Raw genomic sequence first — 27,289 nt, forward strand, 5'->3', positions numbered from 1 at the left:
CATGAGTGTTGCATACCGTTGTCGCTAACAGACTAGCTTACTCATACATGGTTAAATTTATTGTTTGCTTTGATCGGACAAAATGTATAGAATGAGATCATGAACCTCCTAGATGAGATATGTTTTAACAATTGTTTCAGTTTTTTTTATGCGATGCAACATGCCTCGCCATTCAAGAATTACATCAGCAACTTGTGTTTGTTTTATTCTATTTTTTTGCCTGAGTTTAGGTCCACATTTCTGCTATTGATCTTACATATATATCGTTGCTTATGCACTCAAAAGATTTACATCAAATCTTTGGAAATTATCACGCATGTTCTACTCTTTTCTGAAACTGAGCAATGAAAGACAAAAGAGAGTGGAGCTCCAGTCTACTGGCTGGCGAAGTACCTCAAATCAAACTCCTAGGTGCCTTAATGGAGGAACAAAATGTCGCGAGGCTGTGCCGGGGCGACCTGAAGTCATGCATCGACATGTACAAGGAGGTGGAATATGAAAAGCAAAATATCTGTAGCCATGCGTTGGTTTGATGAGCAGTAGCCTTGGTGTCATCCTTCTGAACTTCTGAAAAATCTGTCTTTGGATAAAAAATCAGAATTTTCTTGCACGGTGCGTACCATTCATTTAAGAATTGGCATAAAGATATCTATGTTCTTGGATATTCTCATTTACTTACATCACATTTTGTATGTTATTTGTGGTGTACATTTGTGTTCTTAAATACATTTACCTTCATTAAGATGGGTGGGCGCCGCAACGCGACTTTATGCTCTAGTCTGCCAGTGTAACGCCGGTGTGTTGTGAACATTTGAGCTTGACGTACTTCCATCTCCCTTAGCCGATAGTCTGACTGATGTTCTTGCATAGTCATCTTTTTTTTTTATTCTCTAGCGGTTGTCTTTGACATAGACAAAATCCATGTTTTATTTTATATTATTCCCTTCATTTCATAATTTTTGTCACTGTTTTAATTAAATTTAAATTTAACTAAACTCACGACGCAAAATAAACTAAAATGGAGAGAGTATTAACCATAGAAATTAGAAAAGGGACAGTAACAAGCGTTGTGCCGCTGTGGTATTCAAATTACAATCCACACATCAACACATGCGTTGCACAGGAGAATGTGAGATGAACCATGATAACAGGACGTCTAGTGATTATTAGTTACTCGTAGCTAGGTAACAAACTAATAATGGCGATTTCTACAAAGAGGCGGGAGGGGAGGGGTAGGCGGTCGTACAGTCGGCGGCGGCGAAGGTGACAGTGCGCCTGTCCAGGTCGTAGCCGACGTGCATGTTCTGCTGCGCGACATTACCGAGGATAGCAAAAGGAGATTGGTCACCAACCGGCAGCACCGCCATGCACACGGTGACCTGATCCACCTGCACGAACGTGTTCCGCGCCTTGAGCGTCACCACCGCGCCGCCTCCCATAACCAGCTTCACGTCCGGGATCATCTTCTCCAGTATCAACTCCTCGGTCATCCCGGTCGCGTCGTAGCACAGCGGTAGGATCCGCCCCGTCGATGACACCTGCGGGAGCTTGATGGTCCGGTTCACCTCCTCCACCACCTGGTCCAGGAGCCCCTGATGGAGGTATGTCATCGACGTGCCGGAGTCGACGATGAGATGGGACTGGTCTGGCGGTACCGTGAAAGTAGAGTTGCTGATTTCGACGGACTCGAGCGCGACGGTGTAGAGGGACCCAAACGGGGAGGGGACCAGTACCGTCGACACCGCGTCCACCTCCGTCACGTCGGCGCGAGAGCCGAAGTTGAGCGCGGAGGAGGCGTTGACGTTGTAGGGCGCGAGGCAGTAGGAGAACCTCCGGCCGAGCGATGTGACCGCGCCGATCTGGGAGACGAGGGACAAGTTGCCGTCGGCGAGTCCAACGACGCCGTTCCAGGGGAACGGGCCGTTGATGGACGTGGAGCAGCCGAAGTTGACTTCGTGCACCACCAGCTGCGGACGGTCGCGGCACCCCACGCAGCCGCCGGGGGCGTCTTCGAAGAAGAAGGTCTCGGTGGAGAGTATGCCGGTCGTGTTGGAGCCGTCGCCGTAGGTCTGGAGGTAGTTGCAGTTGGAGCTGGCGTCGCAGCTGGTGACGGGAAGCGCGTGGCACGCGCCGGACTGGCAGCCTACGCGGCCGTACGTAGCCGAGGAGGACACGTCGAAGACGACGTCCTCCGGATGCGCATCCGAGCCAGAGGCTGGTGGCGGAGGCTCAGCGGTGCTGCCGTTGACGCATCGAAGCCAGACGAGGTTGCTGCCGGTGTCCGCGACCACTAGCGTCCGGGTGCCCGGCGTGCCGATGTTGACGTACATGAGGTACTCGAACGGCCTGGATATAATCTCCGACACGGCGCCTTCAGGAGATGGAGAGACGATGGTAGTGTACGAGCGCGCGAGCGCCGCGGCCTGCGCCGTGGAACGCTGAGCGGCGGCGAGCACGCGGCCGTGCACCGTGAGCTTCGGGTCGTATAGCGGAGATTTGGGGGAGTCCCGATGGATGAACTCCACGCTAAACCCGCCGCCCACGTACGCCGTGCACCCGCACAGCTGCGCCGTCAGGACGAAGGCGACGAGCAAAAGAGCCTGCCCCGCCATTGTCGCCCAGCTCAACTATTCAGATTCAGAGTGTGATCGACACTGGGGTAGTGCCGGGTAGTATTAATAGGAGAGCTAGTGTACCGTAAATGGGGCAAGTAATAATTATATGATATGAACTGGCTATGGCCTGCATTATGCGTAATGGTAAGTGTAGATTTGATATGAACTGCTTATTTCCTGCACTGTGACTAATGGAAAGAGTAGATTTGATTGGAGAGAGGAGAAGATCCTGAGATTTCTGCTAATGCTTAATGGTAAGTGTAGATTTCATATGCGATTGCCTGGTGTGGTGCGGGTGAAGGGGGCTAGTGTACAGTAAATTCTAACATTTAGAAAATGGGAAGACGAATGGGGCAAGTAAGATTTGATATGAACTGCTGCATATTGTGATCATTATGCCTTATGGTAAGTGTAGATTTGATATGATTACCTGCATTGTGAGTACTTGTAACTGTAGACTAGACTAGATGGACAGACAAGATTCGTCTCGCCGCTTGCATTGTGTTTTGCCACTACGTGTAGGCGTGGTGGACCTACAGATGATAACCCGTTTATTCTTTTTGCCTTTTTAGTGTGACCAAGAAATTAAATAGGTCGATAAGTATTTTTTGTCACTTACTCTCAAGAGAACCGAACTGTGGTACTTCTTCAATCAATTTTGATAAGTAATACATCTAACACGAACATGGTTTTGTTAGCTCATTACCTTACACTCATCTTACGTCAAGGGCAAACAAAATGCAATAACACTACTTCAAAAAAAAATGCTATAACACTGTTTGAATACACTGAATTAGGCCTATAATTGAAGAACTGGAATTCGGGCCAACAATTCTATCGTTTGGCTGCACATAGAATTAGAGTCTGCAAACGGGGGCAAATTCGGAGGATCAAATCTCCGTATCTGGCTTGGAATTGGCGATTGGCGCTTCCGAAACGGTACGGAGCTTCTTTCTCCCTGAGCGAAAAAGGAGCGCGACCAAGGAGGAGAACTCGCAAGCGACGACTCGTCAATGAGTAAGTCGCCGGCAGCTCTCCTCCCTGGCCTCCCTTCTCCACACCCTCCCGTCCTTGTCCCTCATCCCCCTGGCCGCCCCTTCCCCGTCCGGTCCTAACCATAGATCGCGAGCATGAAAAGAACGGCCACGGGTGGGTGAATGGCACCGGCGACGGCCAACTGGGCTGCGGAGACTACAACCTTGGGTTGGCCGGGCAGTAACATTAATGTGGTTTGTTCAAGGACGAGCAAGAGAATTGGAGACATTCCAAGAACAAGCTCTATGCATCTAATCCAATGAAGCGGAACAGGATCCACCATGGCTGTATGGAGAGTGGTGAAAGTACCGTGGACTGTAATAGATCAACATGTTTTATTGCAAAACAATCTAATTCAGATTTCCCAAACACAATGAAACTGAATGATTTGTGCAACACGAATCTAAAAGCAGAAAATATTGTGAATCTAACGGGCAAAACTTGCATGGGATGTCCCGTGCACGGTACAATAACATTTCTCTGGCTGTATGCCTCAAAGAGGGAACGGTGGAACTAGATCTGTACATCGAGACCATCTTCAGATCCCTAGGGGAGGTGGCGCCTTCATGAGCTGCTCAATTCTCCGAGTACACTGTTGTCTTAGTGTTACCATTTTATTTTTGCACTCTATTACTGTACCAAATCATTTCAACGGTTTAGAGCAAGCCTAGAAGAGTTTCTTTTGTAATTACTATCCATTTTCTCTGCTATTTGTACGAGACACAATTATACTACATGTTGTAATTGTTGTTGGCACTATTTTTTTTGCGCGGGGTTGTTGGCACTATTTTGTGTCATACATGTTGTAGTTCCCACCTTATTCCGACTATTGTAATGTTTTTATGTTTGAAACATAGTATATAAATATTCTAATATATACATACTACTATTTTTCATAGTTGTACACAAGCTTATATGGTCTAAACTCAACAAAATATCTAATTTCACGGTTTGTACATCCAAATAGAACTTGGATTGGGTGTCACCCTTTGATTTTAACAACAAATATCATGCACACCTAAGCAATAGAATTAGAATCGGTGGCCATTTCCCTTCCATCTTGGTTTTGGTATTCCATTCCGATTCAAGTTGGAGGTCCAATTCTATGCATCCAAACACATCGTAATGAAAATATTGCACTCCACTACCACACTTCGTGTCAAGCACATGCCATCAAATGCCCTATTCTCAGTTTAGTGGAAACCTGTTTTGTAGCCCAACATGTTCATAATAGTTGTATCCGCTATCTCAACACCCGTAACACCTAAAGCTACTCTAGTTGACATCGGCAAACCTTCCGATGCCCTTCTCTAGGAAATGGTAGATAATTTCTCTGAAGACAACGATCTATCGCACAGTCTGAAAATAGAAAATTAAAGGTCCACAAAAGTACTCAAGGTTACCTATTCTTCACATCTTCTTGTCCCTTTTGGTAGAGCGCAACAATGCATCATCAGGCATGGCCTCATTCTTTGCATCGTGTCTAGAGGATTCTTTGGTAAAGGTTTCCTACAGTAAAGATGTGCAAAAAAACATTGTATCACTAAAAATGGGCTTCTATAACTGGCAAGACCCCTCCTGACATCATATCTCATCTAGGTTGTGCCAAATCATAAGAGCATGTCATATAATATACTACCTCCGTTTCAAAGAATAAGGCGCACACGTATTTTAAGACGAACTTTGACCATGAAAATTGAGCAACAAAATATTGATTATATTATATGTATATAGTATCGTTGGACTCGTATTAAAAAGCACTTTTTAATGATACTAATTTCATTCGAACAATCTTTATCTATTTGAAGTAATTCTTGGTCAAACAAAAAGCTCGTAAAACAAGGACGCCTTATTCCTTGAAACGGAGGTAGTAAATATAAGAACACGTGGAAGTTTTAAATCAACACAAACATTTAGCTCACTAGTTTCAGTTGACTCCACAGTAAGCATGTCGAGCATGGACCTGTCCAATAGCTACCTTGGCGGTATCATTTTTACGTAGGCCAAGATAGGTCATGCCTTAAGGGTAAAACTTCAACACCTGAAAATAGATGTCTCTATGGAAGGAGTAATATCAACAACATATTTCCTCCCATACACACAAAAGGCACAACATGGACATCACAAACTAAAAATCAGCCACAGCACACGAAAATTGAAGGACATGCACACGAAAAAGGCACCCAACCAAGAAATGCAAAAGACATACCAGCTTATTGAACCAATGGGGAGGAAGGACTTCCTTTTTTGACAAATCTAACCCCTTAGAGGAACTTCATCCGTATACGGCACCTTTCCAAAACTAAGTCCAAATCTGACCAATGGGTCAGCGCCGAGCTAATGGTGCCGAACTTGTTCAGTTTGGGGCGTCAGGTCAACCAAACTTGCAAAAACTGGAGAGGGCTTTTCTACTTAACATCATCGCCATCTAAAGCGGAGCCGAGCCTCATTATGTCAGCCAGAAACATGCTGACACTCAATTTGAAATAAAACTGTATGTGATGCGTTAAAATCAGTTCGAAATAAAACTGTAAACAAATCTTGCATAATACCGAGAACTAGGCAAACCTTGCCTTTTAGATCAGCTCAGCGGTACATAGGAGTATAATCACATCTTTATTTAGATCTCTTGTAATACTTTCAGTGGTCCAATCACTGCTGCACTCTAGCACTTTTGCAATCTCTTCTATTCCACGAAATGACATGCACTTAGTGTAGGATAACGTTGCATAGAAAACAAAAAATTTCCTACCGCGAACACGCAATCCAAGCCAAGATGCAATCTAGAAGACGGTAGCAACGAGGGGATATCGAGTCTCACCCTTGAAGAGATTCCAAAGCCTACAAGATGAGGCTCTTGTTGCTGCGGTAGACGTTCACTTACCGCTTGCAAAAGCGCGTAGAAGATCTTGATCACGATCGCTTCCGGCGCCACGAACGGGCAGCACCTCCGTACTCGGTCACACGTTCGGTTGTTGATGAAGACGACGTCCACCTCCCGTTCCAGCCGGGCAGCGGAAGTAGTAGCTCCTCTTGAATCCGACAAAGCACGACGGCGTGGTGTCGTGGTGGTGGAGAAGTCCGGCGGAGCTTCGCTAAGCGTGCGGGACGTGGTGGAGGAGAGAGGCCGCCAGGGTTTGGGAGAGGGGGGCGCCGGCCACTAAGGGGTGCGGCCACCTTGGTGGTTCTTGGGTGGTTCTTGGGTGGCCGGCTCCCTCCCCTTGGCCCCTCATTATATAGGTGGAACCCCAAGTGTTGGTCTCCAAGTCTTCGAATAAGACCCGAACCAAAAACCTTCCATATGGTGGGGAAACCTACCCAAGCTAGGACTCCCACTAGAGGTGGAGTTCCACCTCCCATATGGGGGGTGGCCACCTCTGGGGGAGTCCACTTGGGACTCCACCCCCACTAGGGTTGGTCGGCCATGGAGGTGGAGTCCCATGTGGACTCCACCTTCCTTGGTGGTTTCTTCCTGACTTTTCTAGAACCTTCTAGAACCTTCCATAGAACCTTCCGCATCATTTTAATTCACATAAAATGACATCCTATATATGAATCTTATTCTCCGGACCATTCCGGAACTCCTCGTGATGTCCGGGATCTCATCCGGACTCCGAACAAATATTCGAACTCCATTCCTTATTCAAGTTCTACCATTTCAACATCCAACTTTAAGTGTGTTACCCTACGGTTCGTGAACTATGCGGACATGGTTGAGTACTCACTCCGACCAATAACCAATAGCGGGATCCGGAGATCCATAATGGCTCCCACATATTCAACGATGACTTTAGTGATCGAATGAACCATTCACATACAATACCAATTCCCTTTGTCACGCGATATTTTACTTGTCCGAGGTTTGATCTTCGGTATCACTCTATACCTTGTTCAACCTCGTCTCCTGACAAGTACTCTTTACTCGCATCGTGGTATGTGGTCTCTTATGAACTTATTCATATGCTTGCAAGACATTAGACGACATTCCACCGAGAGGGCCCACAGTATATCTATCCGTCATCGGGATGGACAAATCCCACTGTTGATCCATATGCCTCAACTCATACTTTCCGGATACTTAATCCCACCTTTATAACCACCCATTTACGCAATGGTGTTTGGTGTAATCAAAGTACCTTTCCGGTATAAGTGATTTACATGATCTCATGGTCATAAGGACTAGGTAACTATGTATCGAAAGCTTATAGCAAATAACTTAATGACGAGATCTTATGCTACGCTTAAATGGGTGTGTCCATTACATCATTCATATAATGATATAACCTTGTTATTAATAACATCCAATGTTCATGATTATGAAACTAATCATCCATTAATCAACAAGCTAGTTAAGAGGCATACTAGGGACTCTTTTGTTGTTTACATATCACACATGTATCAATGTTTCGGTTAATACAATTATAGCATGGTATATAAACATTCATCATAAACATAAAGATATATAATAACCACTTTTATTATTGCCTCTTGGGCGTATCTCCAATGCTCTCCCACTTGCACTAGAGTCAATAATCTAGATTACATTGTAAGGTACCTAACACCCATGGCACTTTGGTATTGGTCATGCTTTGCCCTAGGGAGAGCTTTAGTCAACGGATCTGCTACATTCAGATCAGTGTGTACTTTGCAAATCTTTACTTCTCCATCTTCGATGTACTTGCGAATCGAATGAAAACGCAGCTTGATATGCTTCAGCCTCTTGTGTGACCTTGGTTCTTGTGCATTGGCGATGGCACCCATGTTATCACAGTAGATGACTAATGGGTCCAATGCACTAGGAACCACACCGAGCTCTATAATGAACCTCTTCATCCATACCGCTTCTGATGAAGCCTCTGAAGCCGCTATATACTCCGATTCTGTTGAAGACTTCGCCACCGTGCACTGCTTTGAGCTTGCCCGACTCATCGCATCACCATTCAATATAAACACGTACCCAGACTGTGACTTAGAGTCATCAGGATCAGTGTTCCAACTTGCATCGGTGTAACTGGTTACAACGAGCTCTTGGCCACCTCCTTAACAAAGAAACATATCCTTGGTTCTTTTCAAGTACTTCAGGATATTCTTGACCGCTGTCCAGTGTTCCATTCCTGGATCACTTTGATATCTGCTAGTCAAACCGACGAGCATGTGCTATATCCGGTCTAGTACATAGCATGGCATACATGATAGAGCCTACTCGCCGAGGCATAGGGGATCCGACTCATCCTTTCTCTTTCTTCTCGCCGTAGCCGGTCCTTGAGTCTTACTCAAGACCTTGCCCGGGAACATAGGTAAAAATCCTTTCTTACTTTCGTCCATTCTAAACTTCTTTAGAATCTTGTCCAGGTATGTACTTTGTGATAGCCCTATTAGGCGTCTTGATCTATCTCTATAAATCTTGATGCCTAATATATACGATGCTTCACCAAGGTCTTTCATTGAAAAACTATTATTCAAATAACCTTTTATACTGCTTAATAGTTCTATATCATTCCCAATCAACAATATGTCATCTACATATAATATCAGGAATGTTACAGAGCTCCCACTCACTTTCTTGTAAATACAGGCCTCTCCATGACACTGTATAAACCCGAAGTCTTTGATCACTTTATCAAAGCGTCGGTTCCAACTTCTCGATGCTTGCTTCGGTACCATAAATTGAACGCCGAAGTTTGCATACTTTGTCGGCATTTTTAGGATCGACAAAACCTTTGGGTTGTACCATATACAACTCTTCCTCAATGTCTCCATTAAGGAACGCCGTTTTGACATCCATCTACCAAATCTCATAATCGAAAAATGCAGTCTATCACTAACAAAATCCTCAGATTTTAGCTTCGCTACAGGTGAGAAAGTCTCATCGTAGTCAACACCTTGAATTTGTCGGAAACCCTTTGCGACAAGTTGAGCTTTATAGACAGTAATATTACCATCGCATCTGTTTTTCTCTTGAAGATCCATTTATTCTCGACGTATCTCTTCGGCTATCGTGTAAGTCTACCAAAGTCCATACTTTGTTATCATACATGGATCCCATTTCGGATTTCATGGCTTCTTGCCATTTGTTGGAATTAGGGCTCATCATCGCTTCTTCATACGTCGCAGGGTCCTCATCATTGTTGTCCACAATCATGACATTTAGACAGGGATCATACCAATCGGGAGTGGCACGTTCCCTTGTCGATCCGCGAGGTTCGCAGTGGCTATCTCGTTTGAAGTTTCATGATCATTATCATTAGCTTCCTCTCGTTGTTGGTGTAGGCGGCATAGGAACAACTTCCGGCATTGCGCTACTCGATCAACTAGTGAAGATTCATCAATCTCATCGAGTTCTACTTTTCTTCCGATTAGCTTCTTTAGTGAGAAATTCTTTCTCAAGAAAGGTTCCGTTCTTAGCAACAAAGATTTTGCCTTTGGATTTGTGATAGAAAGTGTACCCTATAGTTTCCTTAGGGTATCCTATGAAGACGCATTTCTCCGCTTTGGGTTCTAGCTTGTCCGGTTGTAACTTCTTTACATAGGCTTCGCAACCCCAAACTTTAAGTAACGACAGCTTAGGTTTCTTGTCAAACCATAATTCATACGGTGTCGTTTCAACGGATTTTGATGGTGCTCTATTTAAAGTGAATGCGGCTGTCTCTAATGCATAACTCCAAAATGATAACGGAAAATCAGTAAGAGACATCATAGAACGAACCATATCTAAGAGAGTTCGATTACGACGTTCGGACACACCGTTACGTTGCTAGGTGTTCCCGGCGGTGTCAATTGTGAAAGTATTCCGCATTTCTTTAAATGCATGCCAAACTCATAACTCGGATATTCACCTCCGCGATCAGTATCGTAGAAATTTGATCTTCTTGTTACGTTGATTTTCTACTTCACTTTGGAATTCCTTAAACTTCTCGAAAGTTTCGGATTTATGTTTCATGAAATAGATATACCCATATCTACTCGGATCATCCGTGAAGGTTAGAACATAACGACAACCACCGCGCGATGCTACGCTCATTGGTCCGCTTTACACATCGGTATGTATGATTTCCAATAAGTCGGTAGCTCGCTCCATCATACCGAGAAAATGGAGTCTTAGTCATTTTTCCCATTAGACATGCTTCGCATCTATCAAGTGACTCAAAGTCAAGTGATTCAAGTAATCCATCAGGTATGGAGTTTCTTCATGCGTTTCACTCCAATATGACCAAGACGACAATTGCCACATATAAGTAGAATTATCATTCAATTTAATTCGCTTAGCATCAATGTTATGTATATGTGTATCACTACTATCGAGATCTAACGAAATAAGCCATTCTTTTCTGGGTGTGCTCGACCATAAAAGATATTATTCATAAAAATAGAACAACCTTTATTCTCAGACTTGAATGAATAACCGTCTTGCATTAAACAAGATCCAGATATAATGTTCATGCTCAACGCGGTACAAAATAACAATTATTTAGGCTTAAAACTGATCCCGAAGGTAGATGTAGAGGAAGTGTGCCGACAACCGATCACATCGACTTTGGATCCATTTCCAACGCGCATCGTCACTTCATCTTTCGGTAGTCTTCGGTTTATTCTTTAGTTCCCGTTTCGAGTTACAAATATAGAGCAACCGAACCAAGTATCAAATACCCGTGTACTAGTACGAGAACCGATAAGATAAACATCTATAACATGTATATCAGATATACCTTCTTTCTTCTTCATTGCGGGTTCGTGTAATCCTACACGGTTAGTGGTGTTCATCATCCAACAAGAGAGTGTAGAGTCTAGCATCTATCTATTTATTCGTTATGTGATCAATGTTGAGAGTGTCCACTAGTGAAAGTATGATCCCTAGGCCTTGTTCCTAAATATCGCTACCGCTTGCTTGTTTACTCGTTTTCTTGCATCCGTACTTCCTGCAATATTACTACCATCAACCACACGCCAGCAAGCACTTTCTCGAGTGCCGTTACTACTCGCTCATATTTATTCATACCACCTGTATTTCACTATCTCTTCGCCGAACTAGTGCGCCTATTAGGTGTGTTGGGGACACAAGAGACTTCTTGCTTTGTGGTTGCAGGGTTGCATGAGAGGGATATCTTTGACCTCTTCCTCCCTGAGTTCGATAAACCTTGGGTGATCCACTTAAGGGAAACTTGCTGCTGTTCTACAAACCTCTGCTCTTGGAGGCCCAACACTGTCTACAAGAATAGAAGCACCCGTAGACATCATGGTGCTCAAAATGTTTTTGAAGATCGGCTTCCAGACTGCATAGGATGACACACTGAACTTGAGAGTAACGAGTTTTCCGAATCGCGTAAACATTCTTTACTTCATCGGTTTCAGTTTCTGCAGGAGGGTCACCTAGCGGTGCATCAAGCACATATTGCAGATTTCCGCCAGCGAGGAAAATCCTCACATGACGGAACCAGTCGGTGAAGTTGCTACCATTGCTCTTAAGCTTTTCTTTCTCTAGGAACTGGTTAAAATTGATTGGGGACGCCATAATCTACAACATATATTTGCAATAGTTTAGACTAAGTTTATGACAAATTGAGTTCAAATTTTAATTCAACAAAATTAAAAATCTAGGTGAACTCCCACTCAAAACAATATCCCTCGCATTGTCTTAGTGATCACACGAACCAAATCCACTACATCAAGCCCGATCATCACGAGACGAGATGTAACTTCAATGGCGAACACTCAAAGTGTTCATCATATCAATCATATGATTCATGCTCTACCTTTCGGTATCACGTGTTCCGAGACCATGTCTGTACATGCTAGTCGCGTCAAGGCAACCTTAGTATCCGCGTGTGCAAAACTGGCTTGCACCCGTTGTATACACTTGTTGAATCTATCATACCCGATCATCACGAGATGTTTCGAAACGACAAGTATTAGTAATGGTGCTACTAAGGATGAACACTTTATTATCTTGATATTTTAGTGAGAGGGATCATCTTATAATGCTACCGTCGCGATCTAAGCAAAATAAGATGCATAAAAGGATTAACATCACATGCAATTCATATGTGATATGATATGGCCCCTTTGTCTTTGCGCCTTTGATCTTCATCTCCAAAGCACGGACATGATCTCCATCATCAACGGGCATGATCTCCATCATCGTCGGTGTAGCGTCAAGGTCAATGGCGCCGTCTTCATGATTGTTCTCCCATGTAGCAACTATTACAACTTCTTTGAAATACTAATCAACATGAAATTTAAAGACAACCATAAGGCTCCTGCCGGTTGCCATAATAAAATAATGATCATCTCATACATATTCATCATCACATTATGGCCATATCACATCACCAAACCCTGCAAAAACAAGTTAGACGTCTCTAATTTGGTTTGCATATTTTACGTGGTTTAGGGTTTTCGAGTAAGATCTAATCTACCTACGAACATGAACCACAACGGTGATACTAGTGTTGTCAATAGAAGAGTAAATTGAATCTTCACTATAGTAGGAGAGACGAGACACCCGCAAAGCCACTTATGCAATACAAGTTGCATGTCGAGCATGGAGCAAATCTCATGAACGCGGTCATGTAAAGTTAGCCCGAACCGCTTCATCCCACTATGCCACAAAGATGCAAAGTACTCAAACTAAAGACAACAAAGCATCAACGCCCACAAAACAATTGTGTTCTACTCGTGCAACCATCTATGCATAGACACGGCTCTGATACCACTGTAGGGATTCGTAGCATAGAAAACAAAAAAATTCCTACCGCGAGAACGCAATCCAAGCCAGGATGCAATCTAGAAGACGGTAGCAACGAGGGGATGAATGAGACTAACCCTTGAAGATTTCAAAAGCCTACAAGAGGAGGCTCTCGTTGCTGCGGTAGACGATCACTTGCCGCTTTCAAAAGCGCGTAGAAGATCTTGACGGTGCCACAATCGGGCAGCACCTCCGTACTCGGTCACACGTTCGGTGTTGATGAATACGATGTCCTTCTCCCCGTTCCAGCGGGCAGCGGAAGTAGTAGCTCCTCCTTGAATCCCGGCAGCACGACGGCGTGGTGGCGGTGTCGATGGAGATCTCCGGCGGAACTTCGCTAAGCGTTTGCGGGAGAGGTGGAGGAGGTGGGGCGGCTAGGGTTTGGGAGAGGGGTGGCCGGCCACTTAGGGGTGCGGCCAAGCTATGGCTTGAGGTGGCCGGCCCCCTCCCCTTGTCCCTCATTATATAGGTGGAACCCCCAAGTGTTGGACTACAAGTCTTCGAATAAGACCCAAACCCAAAACCTTCCATGTGTAGGGAAACCTACCAAAGGTGGGATTCCCACTTGAGGTGGGATTCCCACCCTTCCATGAGGGGGGTGGCCGGCCACCTTTGGTGGAGTCCACCTGGGACTCCACCCCCTAAGGTTGGCTGGCCATGCTAGGTGGAGTCCCTCCGGGACTCCGCCTTCCATAGTGATTTCTTCCGGACTTTTCTAGAACCTTCTAGAACCTTCCATAAATGCACCGGATCATTTCCAAATTTGGAATATGACTTCCTATATATGAATCTTATTCTCCGGACCATTCCGGAACTCCTCGTGATGTCCTGGATCACATCCGAGACTCCGAACAAAACTTCGAACTCCATTCCATATTCAATATCTACTAATACGACATCAAACCTTAAGTGTGTCACCCTACGGTTCGCGAACTATGTAGACATGGTTGAGATCTCTCTCCGACCAATAACCAATAGCGGGATCTAGAGATCCATAATGGCTCCCACATATTCAACGATAACTTAGTGATCGAATGAACCATTCACATACAATACCGATTCCCTTTGTCACGCGATATTTTACTTGTCCGAGGTTTGATCATCGGTATCTCTATACCTTGTTCAACCTCATCTCCTGACAAGTACTCTTTACTCGTACCGTGGTATGTGGTCTCTTATGAACTTATTCATATGCTTGCAAGACATTAGACGACATTCCACCGAGAGGGCCCAGAGTATATCTATCCGTCATCGGGATGGACAAATCCCACTCGTTGATCCATATGCCTCAACTCATACTTTCCGGATACTTAATCCCACCTTTATAACCACCCATTTACGCGAGTGGCGTTTGATGTAATCAAAGTACCTTTCCGGTATAAGTGATTTACATGATCTCATGGTCGAAAGGACTAGGTAACTATGTATCGAAAGCTTATAGCAAATAACTTAATGACATGATCTTATGCTACGCTTAATTGGGTGTGTCCATTACATCATTCATATAATGATATAACCTTGTTATTAATAACATCCAATGTTCATGATTATGAAACTAATCATCTATTAATCAACAAGCTAGTTAAGAGGCTTACTAGGGACTCTTTGTTGTTTACATATCACACATGTATCAATGTTTCAGTTAATACAATTATAGCATGGTATATAAACATTTATCATAAACATAAAGATATATAATAACCACGTTTATTATTGCCTCTTGGGCATATCTCCAACAATAACACCACAACTTAAATATCAAACCATTAAATATTACTCAACATAGTTCACTACTAACATTTAGACTTCACCCATGTCCTCAAGAACTAAACAAACTACTCACAAGACATCATATGGAACATGATCAGAGGTGATATGATGATGGATAACAATCTGAACATAAACCTTAATTCAACGGTTTCACTCAATAGCATCAATAACAAGGAGTAATCAACACCGGGAGAGTTTCCCCTATGAAATAATCAAGATTCAACCCTAGATGTTACAGCGGAGATGAGGTGCAGCGGTGGAGATGACGGTGTCGGTGGTGGTGATGATGATGATGATCCCAATGAAGTCCAGCTCGATGACGGTGATGATGGCGACGATTTCCCCCTCCGGAAGGGAATTTCCCCGGCAGATTTTAGCCTGCCGGAGAGCTCTTTTCTCTCTGGTGTTTTCCGCCCCACAGAGGCGGCTGCGACTATCCTCGATGTTCCCCCGCACCTTAGGGTTTCTGGGAGATCAAGTACGCGAAAGGGCGATGGCCGATGGGGGTCGTGGGCCCCCTCCGCACATGGCGCCGCGCCAGCCCTGGTGGCCGCGCCGGCCTATGGGGAGGGCCCATGGCGGCCCTCCTCGGCCTCCCCTTTTGGCTGACTCCGTCATCTGGAAAAATAGGAGCTTCGGTATATTTTCCGCCAATTGTTGATCTCCAGAAATATTGTATCCTGACGGTGCTTCTTCCAGCAGAATTCTGACTCCGGTGAATAATTCTCCAATAATCATGAAACATGCAAAATAGGTGAAATAACATAAGTTTCATCTGTAATATATGAAATATATCAACGAATAACAGTAAATTATGATATAAAATAGTGATGCAAAATGGACGTATCAACTCCCCCCAAGCTTAGACCTCGCTTGTCCCCAAGCGAAACTGAACTCGGTAAACAAGACCACATATTTATGGAGTGAAGAGTCGATAAAAAAAATACGGACAAGAAGCATCACATTTATTAATTCACACAAGACATTCTAGTAAACAACTTCCTCATATAACTCAACTTGAGACAAGTAAAGGGAAATCACAAATAAAGGTGCATAGGAAATCATAATTGGTGATGGCAAACTTCGTTCTTGGTCAAAGAACACTTAACATATTGTACTTATCTTTCGAGCAGAGCCTGTATATTAGAGCTTATATGGCAGATCTTACATGCTCAATCATAACAATCTCCTCATAATCATTGATAATCTTCAAAGTCATATTCATTCAGATAAAATTTGTACTAAACAAGGAAGAATAAAAGACATGATTACATAGATCACAATATAAATGGTTGGATCACAACAACTCAATTGCTTGCTTGAGATAGAGGGAAATAGGTTTACTGACTCAACATAAAAGTAAAAGATAGGCCCTTCGCAGAGGGAAGCAGGGATTAAATCATGTGCTAGAGCTTTTTAAGTTTTGAAATCATATAGAGGGCATAAAAATAAAGTTTTGAGAGGTGTTTGTTGTTGTCAACGAATGGTAGTGGGCACTCTAACCCCCTTGCCAAACGGACTTTCAAAGAGCGGCTCCCATGAAGGACGTTATCTCTACCGAACAAGGTAGATCATCCCTCTTCTCTTTTTTTTACACATGTACTTTAGTTTTATTTATGGATGAAACTCCTCCCAACCTTTGCTTTCACAAGCCATGGCTAACCGAATCCTCAGGTGCCTTCCAACATTTCACATACCATGGAGGAGTGTCTATTTGCAAAATTAAGTTGCTTACTGATGAATCAAGGCAAAACATGTGAAGAAAATTATTAATGAAAGTTAATTAATTTGGGGCTGGGAACCCCGTTGCCAGCTCTTTTTGCAAAATTATTGGATAAGCGGATGTGCCAGTAGTCCATTTTCAGTCTTATAGATACAATCTAATTTTTCTTTCTTTAATCTTTTGTAAAAAGGTGTCCGCACCTTCTCATGTAAAGCTCTGTGTTTGATTAATGAAATACCAGTAGGAGCCTCTCCTACCGTTTTCCGGTCAAAAAAAAAAAAGATAAAACACCACATACTTCCTCATGAGCTATAAAACATTGACACAAATAAGAGATAATAACTTTTTGAATTGTTTAAAGGTAGCACATGAAGTATTTACTTGGAATGGCAGAGAAATACCACATAGTAGGTAGTTATGGTGGACACAAATGGCATGGGTTTGGTTTAAGGTTTTGGATGCACGAGAAGCATTCCCTCTCAGTACAGGTCTTTGGCTAGAAAGGTTGGTTAGCAAGCATAAGGGTTGAGGGAAAACAAACAAATATACATATGATAGAAACAATCATGCATCTTCCTTGTAAGCACAAACAATTTTAACTTCAGAATACTAAACTCATTAGCTAACAAGAAAGAAAGATAAAGAAATAATATATCTACATGTATTTCCCTCTTTTCTACTTAAGCCTCAAAGTATTGTTGTTGTTGACCAATGCTAAGTTTTCCAAAACCAAATAGATTTACTTGATGCTCCCAAAGTAATACCAATACTAACAAAAAGATCAATCATATAACAGAAATTGCAAACTAAAATAAGGTGTGCAAAACGTAAATGATAAAACTTCTCATTAATATTCCATAACGATAACTCACACCAAGGGATACATAGATAACCAACTAAAAGAGAGATACTTCCACACTGCAAACCATCTTATATGATAACTTCCCTAATAATGATATGACACTACTTGACAGTAAAAAGGTAAAAGATAGTGATGATGTGATACCGCGGCACTCCCCCAAGCTTGGAACAAACCAAGGGGGTGCCAATACCAATGATGATCTTATGCTACGCTTAATTGGGTGTGTCCATTACATCATTCATATAATGACATAACCTTGTTATTAATAACATCCAATGTTCATGATCATGAAACTATGATCATCTATTAATCAACAAGCTAGTTATACAAGAGGCTTACTAGGGACTCATTGTTGTTTACATAACACACATGTATCAATGTTTCGGTTAATACAATTATAGCATGGTATATAAACATTTATCATAAACACAAAGATATATAATAACCACTTTTATTATTGCCTCTTGGCATATCTCCAACAATATGAAGATAATATCATGTTTTACATTGATTTATGGGGATTCACCAATGATCCCCTTTATTTGGTTTAGAACCCCGCAGAACAGGAAAACCCTATTTCACGTATTTTTCACTTTCAGTGACCTATACAGAGTCAAATTGACCTAAGATTTTTGGAGCATTATTTTTTCATCGGGAGGAACAACATGGGCCCTAGAAGCTCACCTAGAGAGGCCCGAAGGACAAAATAGACCATGTGGCGCGGCCTGGAAGTCTGGCCGTGCCACCATGGCTCTTTCAGCCATCGGCCGCCTTGATTATTGATGTCTACGCACGCTTCTATTCCTGTAGACAGTGTTGGGCCTCCAAGAGCAGAGGTTTGTAGAACGGCAGCAATTTTCCCTTAAGTGAATCACCCAAGGTTTATCGAACTCAGGGAGGTAGAGGTCAAATAAATCCCTCTCAAGCAACCCTGCAATTACGATACAAGAAGTCTCTTGTGTCCCCAACACACCTAATACACTTGTCAGATGTATAGGTGCACTAGTTCGGCGAAGAGATAGTAAGATGCAAGTGATATGGATGAATATGAGTGGTAATAACAATCTGAAATAAATATGGCAGCAAGTAAACATGCAGTAGAACAAGTAAATAAACGGTGATTCGATATTTGGAAACAAGGCCTAGGGATCATACTTTCACTAGTGGACACTCTCAACAATGATCACATAAATAAATAACTTCTCTTCACTTGTGCTACTTTCTCACACTCTCTTGTTGGATAACAAACACCATTCATTGTGTAGGGCTATAAAAGCACACCTCAAGCCGGAGTAAACAAGCTCCACAACCTCCGGAGTTCATATTAAAGTAACCTCTAGAGTGCATAATAGACCATTGCAATTTAGACCGAGTACTAACATAGCATACACACTGTCAACAATAGCTATGAAAGGGGGAATAGATCGCATCAATACTATCATAGTAATAGTTAACTTCATAATCTACAAGAGATTACAATCATAACCTACGCCAAGTACTACATGATGCACACACTGTCAACATTACATCATGGAGGAGGAATAGACTACTTTAATAACATCACTAGAGTAGCACATAGATTAATAGTGATACAAAGCTCATGATCACATAAAGATCACACCATGGGAGCGAGAGATGAACCACATAGCTACCGGTAGAGCCCTCAGCCTCGGGGGAGAACTACTCCCTCCTCATCATGGGAGACAGCGATGGCGATGAAGATGGCGGTGGTGTCGATGGAGATGACTCCGGGGCAATTTCCCGTCCCGGCGGCGTGCCGGAACAGAGACTTCTGTCCCCCGAAACGGAGTTTCGCGATGGCGGCGGCGTCCCTGGAGTCTTTCTGGAGTTTCGTCAATTGGTGTCGGGTTTTTAGGTCACGAGGGATAATATAGGCGAAGAGGCGGCGCGAGGGGGTGCCTGGGGGGCCCACCCCATAGGGCGGCGCGCCCCCCTCTAGGCCGCGCCAGCCTATGGTTTGGAGGGCCTGGGCCTCCTCTCCGACTCCCCTTCGGTGTTCTGGTCCTTCTCGGTGAAATAGGATGTTTGGCTTTTGTTTCGTCGAATTCCGAGAATATTGCCCGAACAGCCTCTCTGGAACCAAAAACAGCAGAAAACAGGAACTGGCGCTTCGGCATCTCGTTAATAGGTTAGTGCCGGAAAATGCATATAAATGATATAAAGTGTATATAAAACATGTGAGTATTGTCATAAAACTAGCATGGAACATAAGAAATTATAGATACGTTTGAGACGTATCAAGCATCCCCAAGCTTAGTTCCTACTCGCCCTCGAGTAGGTAAACGATAACAAAGATAATTTCTGAAGTGACATGCTATCATAATCTTGATCAATACTATTGTAAAGCATATGAGATGAATGAAGTGATTCGAAGCAATGGTAAAGACAATGATTAAACAACTGAATCATATAGCAAAGACTTTTTATGAATAGTACTTTTAAGACAAGCATCAATAAGACTTGCATAGGAGTTAACTCATAAAGCAATAAATTCTTAGTAGAAAGTTTTGAAGCAACAAAAAGGAATATATAAGTTTCAACGGTTGCTTTCAACTTCAACATATATATCTCATGGATAATTGTCAACACAAAGTAATATGATGAATGCAAATAAGCAAGTATGTAGGAATCAATGCACACAGTTGACACAAGTGTTTGCTTCTAAGATAGAAAGAAGTAGGTAAACTGACTCAACATAAAGTAGAAGAAAGGCCCTTCGCGAGAGGGAAGCATGGATTACTATTTTTGTGCTAGAGCTTTTATTTTGAAAACATAGAAACAATTTTGTCAACGGTAGTAATAATTCATATGTGTTATGCATAAGACATCCTATAAGTTGCAAGCCTCATGCATAGAATACCAATAGTGCTCGCACCTTGTCCTAATTAGTTTGGATTTCCATGGATTATCATTGCATAACATATGTTTCAACCAAGTGTCACAAAGGGCCGGGTACCTCTATGCCGCCTGTACAAAGGTCCAAGGAGATAGATCGCATTTGATTTCTCGTTTTTGATAGATGTCAACTAAGGACATCCATACCGGGACAACATAGAAAACAGATAATGGACTCCTCTTTAATGCATAAGCATTCAACAACAGATAATATTCTCATAAGAGATTGAGGATTAATGTCCAAACTGAAACTTCCACCATGATTCATGGCTTTGGTTAGCGGCCCAATGTTCTTCTCTAACAATATGCATACTCAAACCATTTGATCATGATAAATCACCCTTACTTCGGACAAGACGAACATGCATAGCAACTCACATGATATTCAACAAAGGTGTAATAGTTGATGGCGTCCCTGAAACATGGTTACCGCTCAACAAGCAACTTATAAGAAATAAGATACATAAGCTACATATTCTTTACCACAATAGTTTTTAAGGCTATTTTCCCATGAGCTATATATTGCAAAGACAAGGAATGAAATTTTAAAGGTAGCACTCAAGCAATTTACTTTGGAATGGCAGAGAAATACCACATAGTAGGTCGGTATGGTGGACACAAATGGCATAGGTTTTGGCTCAAGGTTTTGGATGCACGAGAAGAATTCCCTCTCACTACAAGGCTTTGGCTAGCAAGGTTGTTTGAAGCAAACACAAGTATGAACCGGTACAGCAAAACTTACATAAGAACATATTGCAAGCATTATAAGACTCTACACTGTCTTCCTTGTTGTTCAAACACTTCACCGTGAAAATATCTAGACTTTAGAGAGACCAATCATCCAAACCAAATTTCAACAAGCTCTATGGTAGTTCTTCATTAATAGGTGCAAAGTACATGATGCAAGAGCTTAAACATGATCTATTGAGCAAAACACTTGCCAAGTATCAAATTATTCAAGACAATATACCAATTACCACATGAAGCATTTTCTGTTTCCAACCAAATAACAATGAACGAAGCAGTTTCAACCTTCACCATGAACATTAAAAGTAAAGCTAAGAACACCAGTGTTCATATGAACGAGCGGAGCGTGTCTCTCTCCCAAACAAAGAATGCTAGGATCCGATTTTATTCAAACACAAACAAAAATAAAAACATACAGACGCTCCAAGTTAAGCACATAAGATGTGACGGAATAAAAATATAGTTTCACTAGAGATGACCTGATAAGTTGTCGATGAAGAAGGGGATGCCTTGGGCATCCCCAAGCTTAGATGCTTGAGTCTCCTTGAAATATGCAGGGATGAACCACGGGGGCATCCCCAAGCTTAGACTTTTCACTCTTCTTGATCATATTGTATCATCCTCCTCTCTTGACCCTTGAAAACTTCCTCCACACCAAACTCAAAACAAACTCATTAGAGGGTTAGTGCATAATAAAAAATTCACATTTTCAGAGGTGACACAATCATTCTTAACACTTCTGGACATTGCACAAAGCTACTGAAAGTTAATGGAACAAAGAAATCCATTCAACATAGCAAAAGAGGCAATGTGAAATAAAAGGCAGAATCTATCAAAACAGAACAGTCCGTAAAGACGAATTTTTTAGAGGCACTTAACATGCTCAGATGAAGAAGCTCAAATTGAATGAAAGTTGCGTACATATCTGAGGATCACTCATGAATTTTCGCTGATTTTTCTGAGTTACCTACAGAGAGACCTAATCAAATTCGTTACAGCAAGAAATCTGTTTCTGCGCAGTAATCCAAATCTAGTATCAACCTTACTATCAAAGACTTTACTTGGCACAACAATGAAATAAAATAAAGATAAAGAGAGGTTGCTACAGTAGTAACAACTTCCAAGACACAACAAAACAGTAGCAAAATAAAAACATGGGTTATCTCCCAAGAAGTGATTTCTTTATAGCCATTAAGATGGGCTCATCAATTTTAATGATGCTCACATAAGGATGAGAGTTGGAGAAAAGAGGGCATCAAAAAGCAAGTATGAAACAAATTTAAGCCTAACGCACTTCCTATGAAAAGGAATCTTGTTCACAAATAAATTCATGAAGAACAAAGTGACAAGCATAGGAAGATAAAACTCGAGTAACTTCAAGATTCTCAACATAAAGAGGGGAAACTTAGTATTATTAAGATGCATAAAACCATGTTTCCCTCTATCATAATAACTTTCAGTAGCATCATTGATGAAATCCACAATATACCCATCACTTAAAACATTCTTATCATGGTTCATATGCATAAAAGTATCATTAATTTTGGCATAAGAAAAACTCTTCTCATTAATAGTAATTGGAACAGGATCATTATCAAAAATTTGAACATGGTAAACAAGTTGCATACTAAGGGAATGGTTTTTGGCAATCCCATCATAACTGTTACAAGTTTCATAAGGATAATTATAACCTTTGTCATAGCATTCTTTATAATAATTGTCAAAGATTGGAGGCATAGTGTCATCATAAGAAATAGAATAGTTATCTTCCACAGTATGTTCATCTGTAACCTTACCATCATTGTTACTAGAAGGAGATGTATCAAGCATATAATCATCAGTAGCAATAGGATTTTCCAACACCTCATCCCAAGCTTAGAGCTTTCTATATCATTATGGGAAGAAGCATGGATAGTACTAATACTATGGCAATTATTAACATCATCATTTTCAGAATTAAATTCCCAGAGATTTTCAATATCAAAAGTAGTGTGCTCTTCTAAATCATGATCACTAATGTACGTAAAGGGCATAGGAAGATCATTGTACTCAGATTCATTATCATAATAATCATTAGGAGCAACATACTTACGGTTACCTATCGTTATCTCATACACACGGAGATATGTCGTTACCTCTTTCTTTTTATTCCCCCTCTTCTTCTTCTTCTTCGTTCCCTTCTTCTTCTTCTCCTTCTCATCGTTCCCTTCTTTAGGAGGGAGAGGCTTGATGGGAGGCTTCTCCACATAACCTGATTTATTTCCACAATAGAAGAAACTTGGGAGGATTCCTCCTTTTCATTAATAAGTTCAAAACACACAGCGGTCCTATCATATTTTGGCAAAGTGTCATCTTCTAAAATATTTTGTATGTAAGTATTTGTATGGCAATTATAAATGCAATAAGAAAGACACCCATGCAGGACACTATCAATATCAAGATCACTCATATGTAACAAATAAATTTTTCTTGATAACTCTTCACACCCCAAAAATAAAGTAAGTTCATCGTGCTGATTAGGAAGGATTTCATCATCACAATACAAATTTGCAGGACTCATGGGGTTCGAATTATCATTGGAGGAGCATTGAAAATTAAAATGACCCATTCTATGGCAAAGTTCACAAATAAAAGGATAGAGGGCACAAACTTTTTACCAAGATCATCTAGAGCCCTAAACCACTTTCTAGTCTTTTCATTCCTATGATGGATACAATATTCATCTTCGATTTGATTAATTCCACAAGGTCTATGCATTCCACAAAAATTAACATGCTTATAAGAAATAGTATTTTCAGAAGTTTGGGCATGTTTATTGCAATCATTAACAACAATTTCATTTTCCATGCAAGTGTCTTTGAAAGGTTCATGATACATGTACCAATTTTCCTTAGGAACATTAATATGAGAAGCAAAGGCTCTATAGAAATCGACCATAATTTGAGGATCAAGACCATATTTAGTACTAAGCTCTTGAAAATCAACAGTTTCAATGAAAGACTTAATGCATTCATATTCATAGTTTATACCTGATTCTTTACCTTTGTCGTTCTCCCAATCTTCAGCGTTCTCCTGAATCCGATCAAGAAGGTCCCATTTAAACTCTTCTTTATTGCGCGTGAATGATCCAGAACAAGTAGTATCCAGCAAGGTTTTGTCTTGAAAAGAAAGTCTTGCATAGAAATTATCAATGATGATATTACCAGGAAGCTCATGAATGGGGCATTTGAGCATTAAAGACTTCAATCTCCCCCATGCTTGGGCAATACTCTCTCCATCATGAGACCAGAAATTATATATGCGGTTTCGGTCTTTGTGAAGTTCAATTGGAGGATAGAATTTAGAATAAAATAGAGGCATAATATCCTCCCAATCAAGAGAATGCGCCGCTTTACCAGACAGCGACATAGATAATAGTTTCTTCCTCACCTCATCCATAGAGATACCTGCACACTTGAATAACCCACATAATTCATGCAAAAACAGTAAATGATCTCCAGGATGGACAGTTCCATCCCCTTCATAGCGGTTATCCATAACACGTTGAATAATTTTCATGGGTATCTTGAAAGGAAAACTTTTAGTAGGTGGATTTAAAATATCACAAGCATCATTAGATTTATCGCATATGGGAGATAAAGTATTATCAGAGCAAATTGTCTCCCCTAAAGATGGGAAGCCAAAAAGATCATAAAAACTAGCTTCCTGATACGCCTCCGACGTATCGATAATTTCTTATGTTCCATGCCATATTATTGATGATACCTACATGTTTTATGCACACTTTATGTCATATTCGTGCATTTTCTGGAACTAACCTATTAACAAGATGCCGAAGAGCCGATTCGTTGTTTTCTCGTTGTTTTTGGTTTTAGAAATCCTAGTAACGAAATATTCTCGGAATTGGACGAAATCAAGACCCGGGGTCCTATTTTGCCACGAACCTTCCGGAAGACCGAAAGGGATACGAAGTGGGGCGACGAGGCGCCGCCACCATAGGGCCGTGCGGCCAGAGGGGGCCCGCGCCGCCCTATGGTGTGGGCCCCTCGTCGGCCCTCCGACTCTGCCCTTCCGCCTACTTAAAGCCTCCGTCGCGAAACCCCGATGCGAAAAACCACGATACGGAAAACCTTGCGAGACGCCGCCGCCGCCAATCCCATCTCGGGGATTACGGAGATCTCCTCCGGCACCCTGCCGGAGAGGGGATTCATCTCCCGGAGACTCTACACCGCCATGGTCGCCTCCGGAGTGATGAGTGAGTAGTTCACCCCTGGACTATGGGTCCATAGCAGTAGCTAGATGGTTGTCTTCTCCTCATTGTGCTTCATTGTTGGATCTTGTGAGATGCCTAACATGATCAAGATCATCTATCCGTAATACTCTATGTTGTGTTTGTCGGGATCCGATGGATAGAGAATACCATGTTATGTTAATTATCAAGTTATTACATATGTGTTGTTTATGATCTTGCATGCTCTCCATTATTAGTAGAGGCTCGGCCAAGTTTTTGCTCTTAACTCCAAGAGGGAGTATTTATGCTCGATAGTGGGTTCATGCCGCATTGACACCGGGACGGTGACGAGAAAGTTCTAAGGTTGTGTTGTGCTGTTGCCACTAGGGATAAAACATTGGCGCTATGTCCGAGGATGTAGTTGTTGATTACATTACGCACCATACTTAATGCAATTGTCTGTTGCTTTGCAACTTAATACTGGAAGGGGTTCGGACGATAACCTAAAGGTGGACTTTTTAGGCATAGATGCAGTTGGATGGCGGTCTATGTACTTTGTCGTAATGCCCAATTAAATCTCACTATACTTATCATGACGTGTATGTGCATTGTTATGCTCTCTCTATTTGTCAATTGCCCGACTGTAATTTGTTCACCCAACATGCTTTTATCTTATGGGAGAGACACCTCTAGTGAGCTGTGGACCCCGGTCCATTCTTTTATACTTGAAATACAAATCTGCTTGCAATACTTGTTTTACTGTTTTCTCTGCAAACAATCATCTTCCATACAATACGGTTAATCCTTTGTCACAGCAAGCCGGTGAGATTGACAACCTCACTGTTTCGTTGGGGCAAAGTACTTTGGTTGTGTTGTGCAGGTTCCATGTTGGCGCCAGGATCTCTGGTGTTGCGCCGCACTACATCCCGCCGCCATCAACCTTCAACGTGCTTCTTGGCTCCTCCTGGTTCGATAAACCTTGGTTTCTTTCCGAGGGAAAACTTGCTTGCTGTGCGCATCATACCTTCCTCTTGGGGTTCCCAACGAACGTGTGAGTTACACGCCATCAAGCTCTTTTTCAGGCGCCGTTGCCGGGGAGATCAAGACACGCTGCAAGGGGAGTCTCCACTTCCCAATCTCTTTACTTTGTTTTTGTCTTGCTTTATTTTATTTACTACTTTGTTTGCTGCATTATATCAAAACACAAAAAAATTAGTTGCTAGTTTTACTTTATTTACTGTCTTGCACGCTATATCAAAAACACACAAAAAATTAGTTTACTTGCATTTACTTTATCTAGTTTGCTTTATTTACTACTGCTAAAATGGCTACCCCTGAAAATACTAAGTTGTGTGACTTCACTAGCACAAATAATAATGATTTCCTATGCACATCTATTGCTCCACCTGCTACTACGAGCGGAATTCTTTGAAATTAAACCTGCTTTCTTGAATCTTGTTATGCGAGAGCAATTTTCCGGTGTTAGTTCGATGATGCTGCTGCCCATCTCAATAATTTTGTTGAATTGTGTGAAATGCAAAAGTATAAAGATGTAGATGGTGACATTATAAAATTAAAATTGTTTCCTTTCTCATTAAGAGGAAGAGCTAAAGATTGGTTGCTATCTCTGCCTAAGAATAGTATTGAT

At 42.0% G+C, this 27,289-nt stretch overlaps 1 protein-coding gene across 1 annotated transcript; it reads right to left on the reverse strand.

Annotated features, from left to right (window-relative positions):
- Window positions 1-1,208: 1,208 nt before the first annotated feature.
- On the reverse strand, window positions 1,209-2,612 carry LOC124663240 (aspartic proteinase CDR1-like). Its single transcript, XM_047200965.1, has 2 exons — window positions 1,656-2,612; window positions 1,209-1,592 (listed from the first exon to the last, which is right to left on the reverse strand). Exons 1-2 carry the CDS (start codon window positions 2,610-2,612, stop codon window positions 1,209-1,211), a joined length of 1,341 nt encoding a protein of 446 aa, XP_047056921.1.
- Window positions 2,613-27,289: the final 24,677 nt, after the last annotated feature.

The sequence above is a fragment of the Lolium rigidum genome, chromosome 6 (assembly GCF_022539505.1).
Source record: "Lolium rigidum isolate FL_2022 chromosome 6, APGP_CSIRO_Lrig_0.1, whole genome shotgun sequence".
NCBI lineage: Eukaryota > Viridiplantae > Streptophyta > Magnoliopsida > Poales > Poaceae > Lolium > Lolium rigidum.

Bases quoted from the DNA above. Each gene is read 5' to 3' on its own strand.
- LOC124663240 (XM_047200965.1), bottom strand. From the start codon at position 2,612: ATGGCGGGGCAGGCTCTTTTGCTCGTCGCCTTCGTCCTGACGGCGCAG. The intron at 1,593-1,655 runs GTACCGCCAGAC...TACCTCCATCAG, and splicing joins TCAGCAACTCTACTTTCACG to GGGCTCCTGGACCAGGTGGT.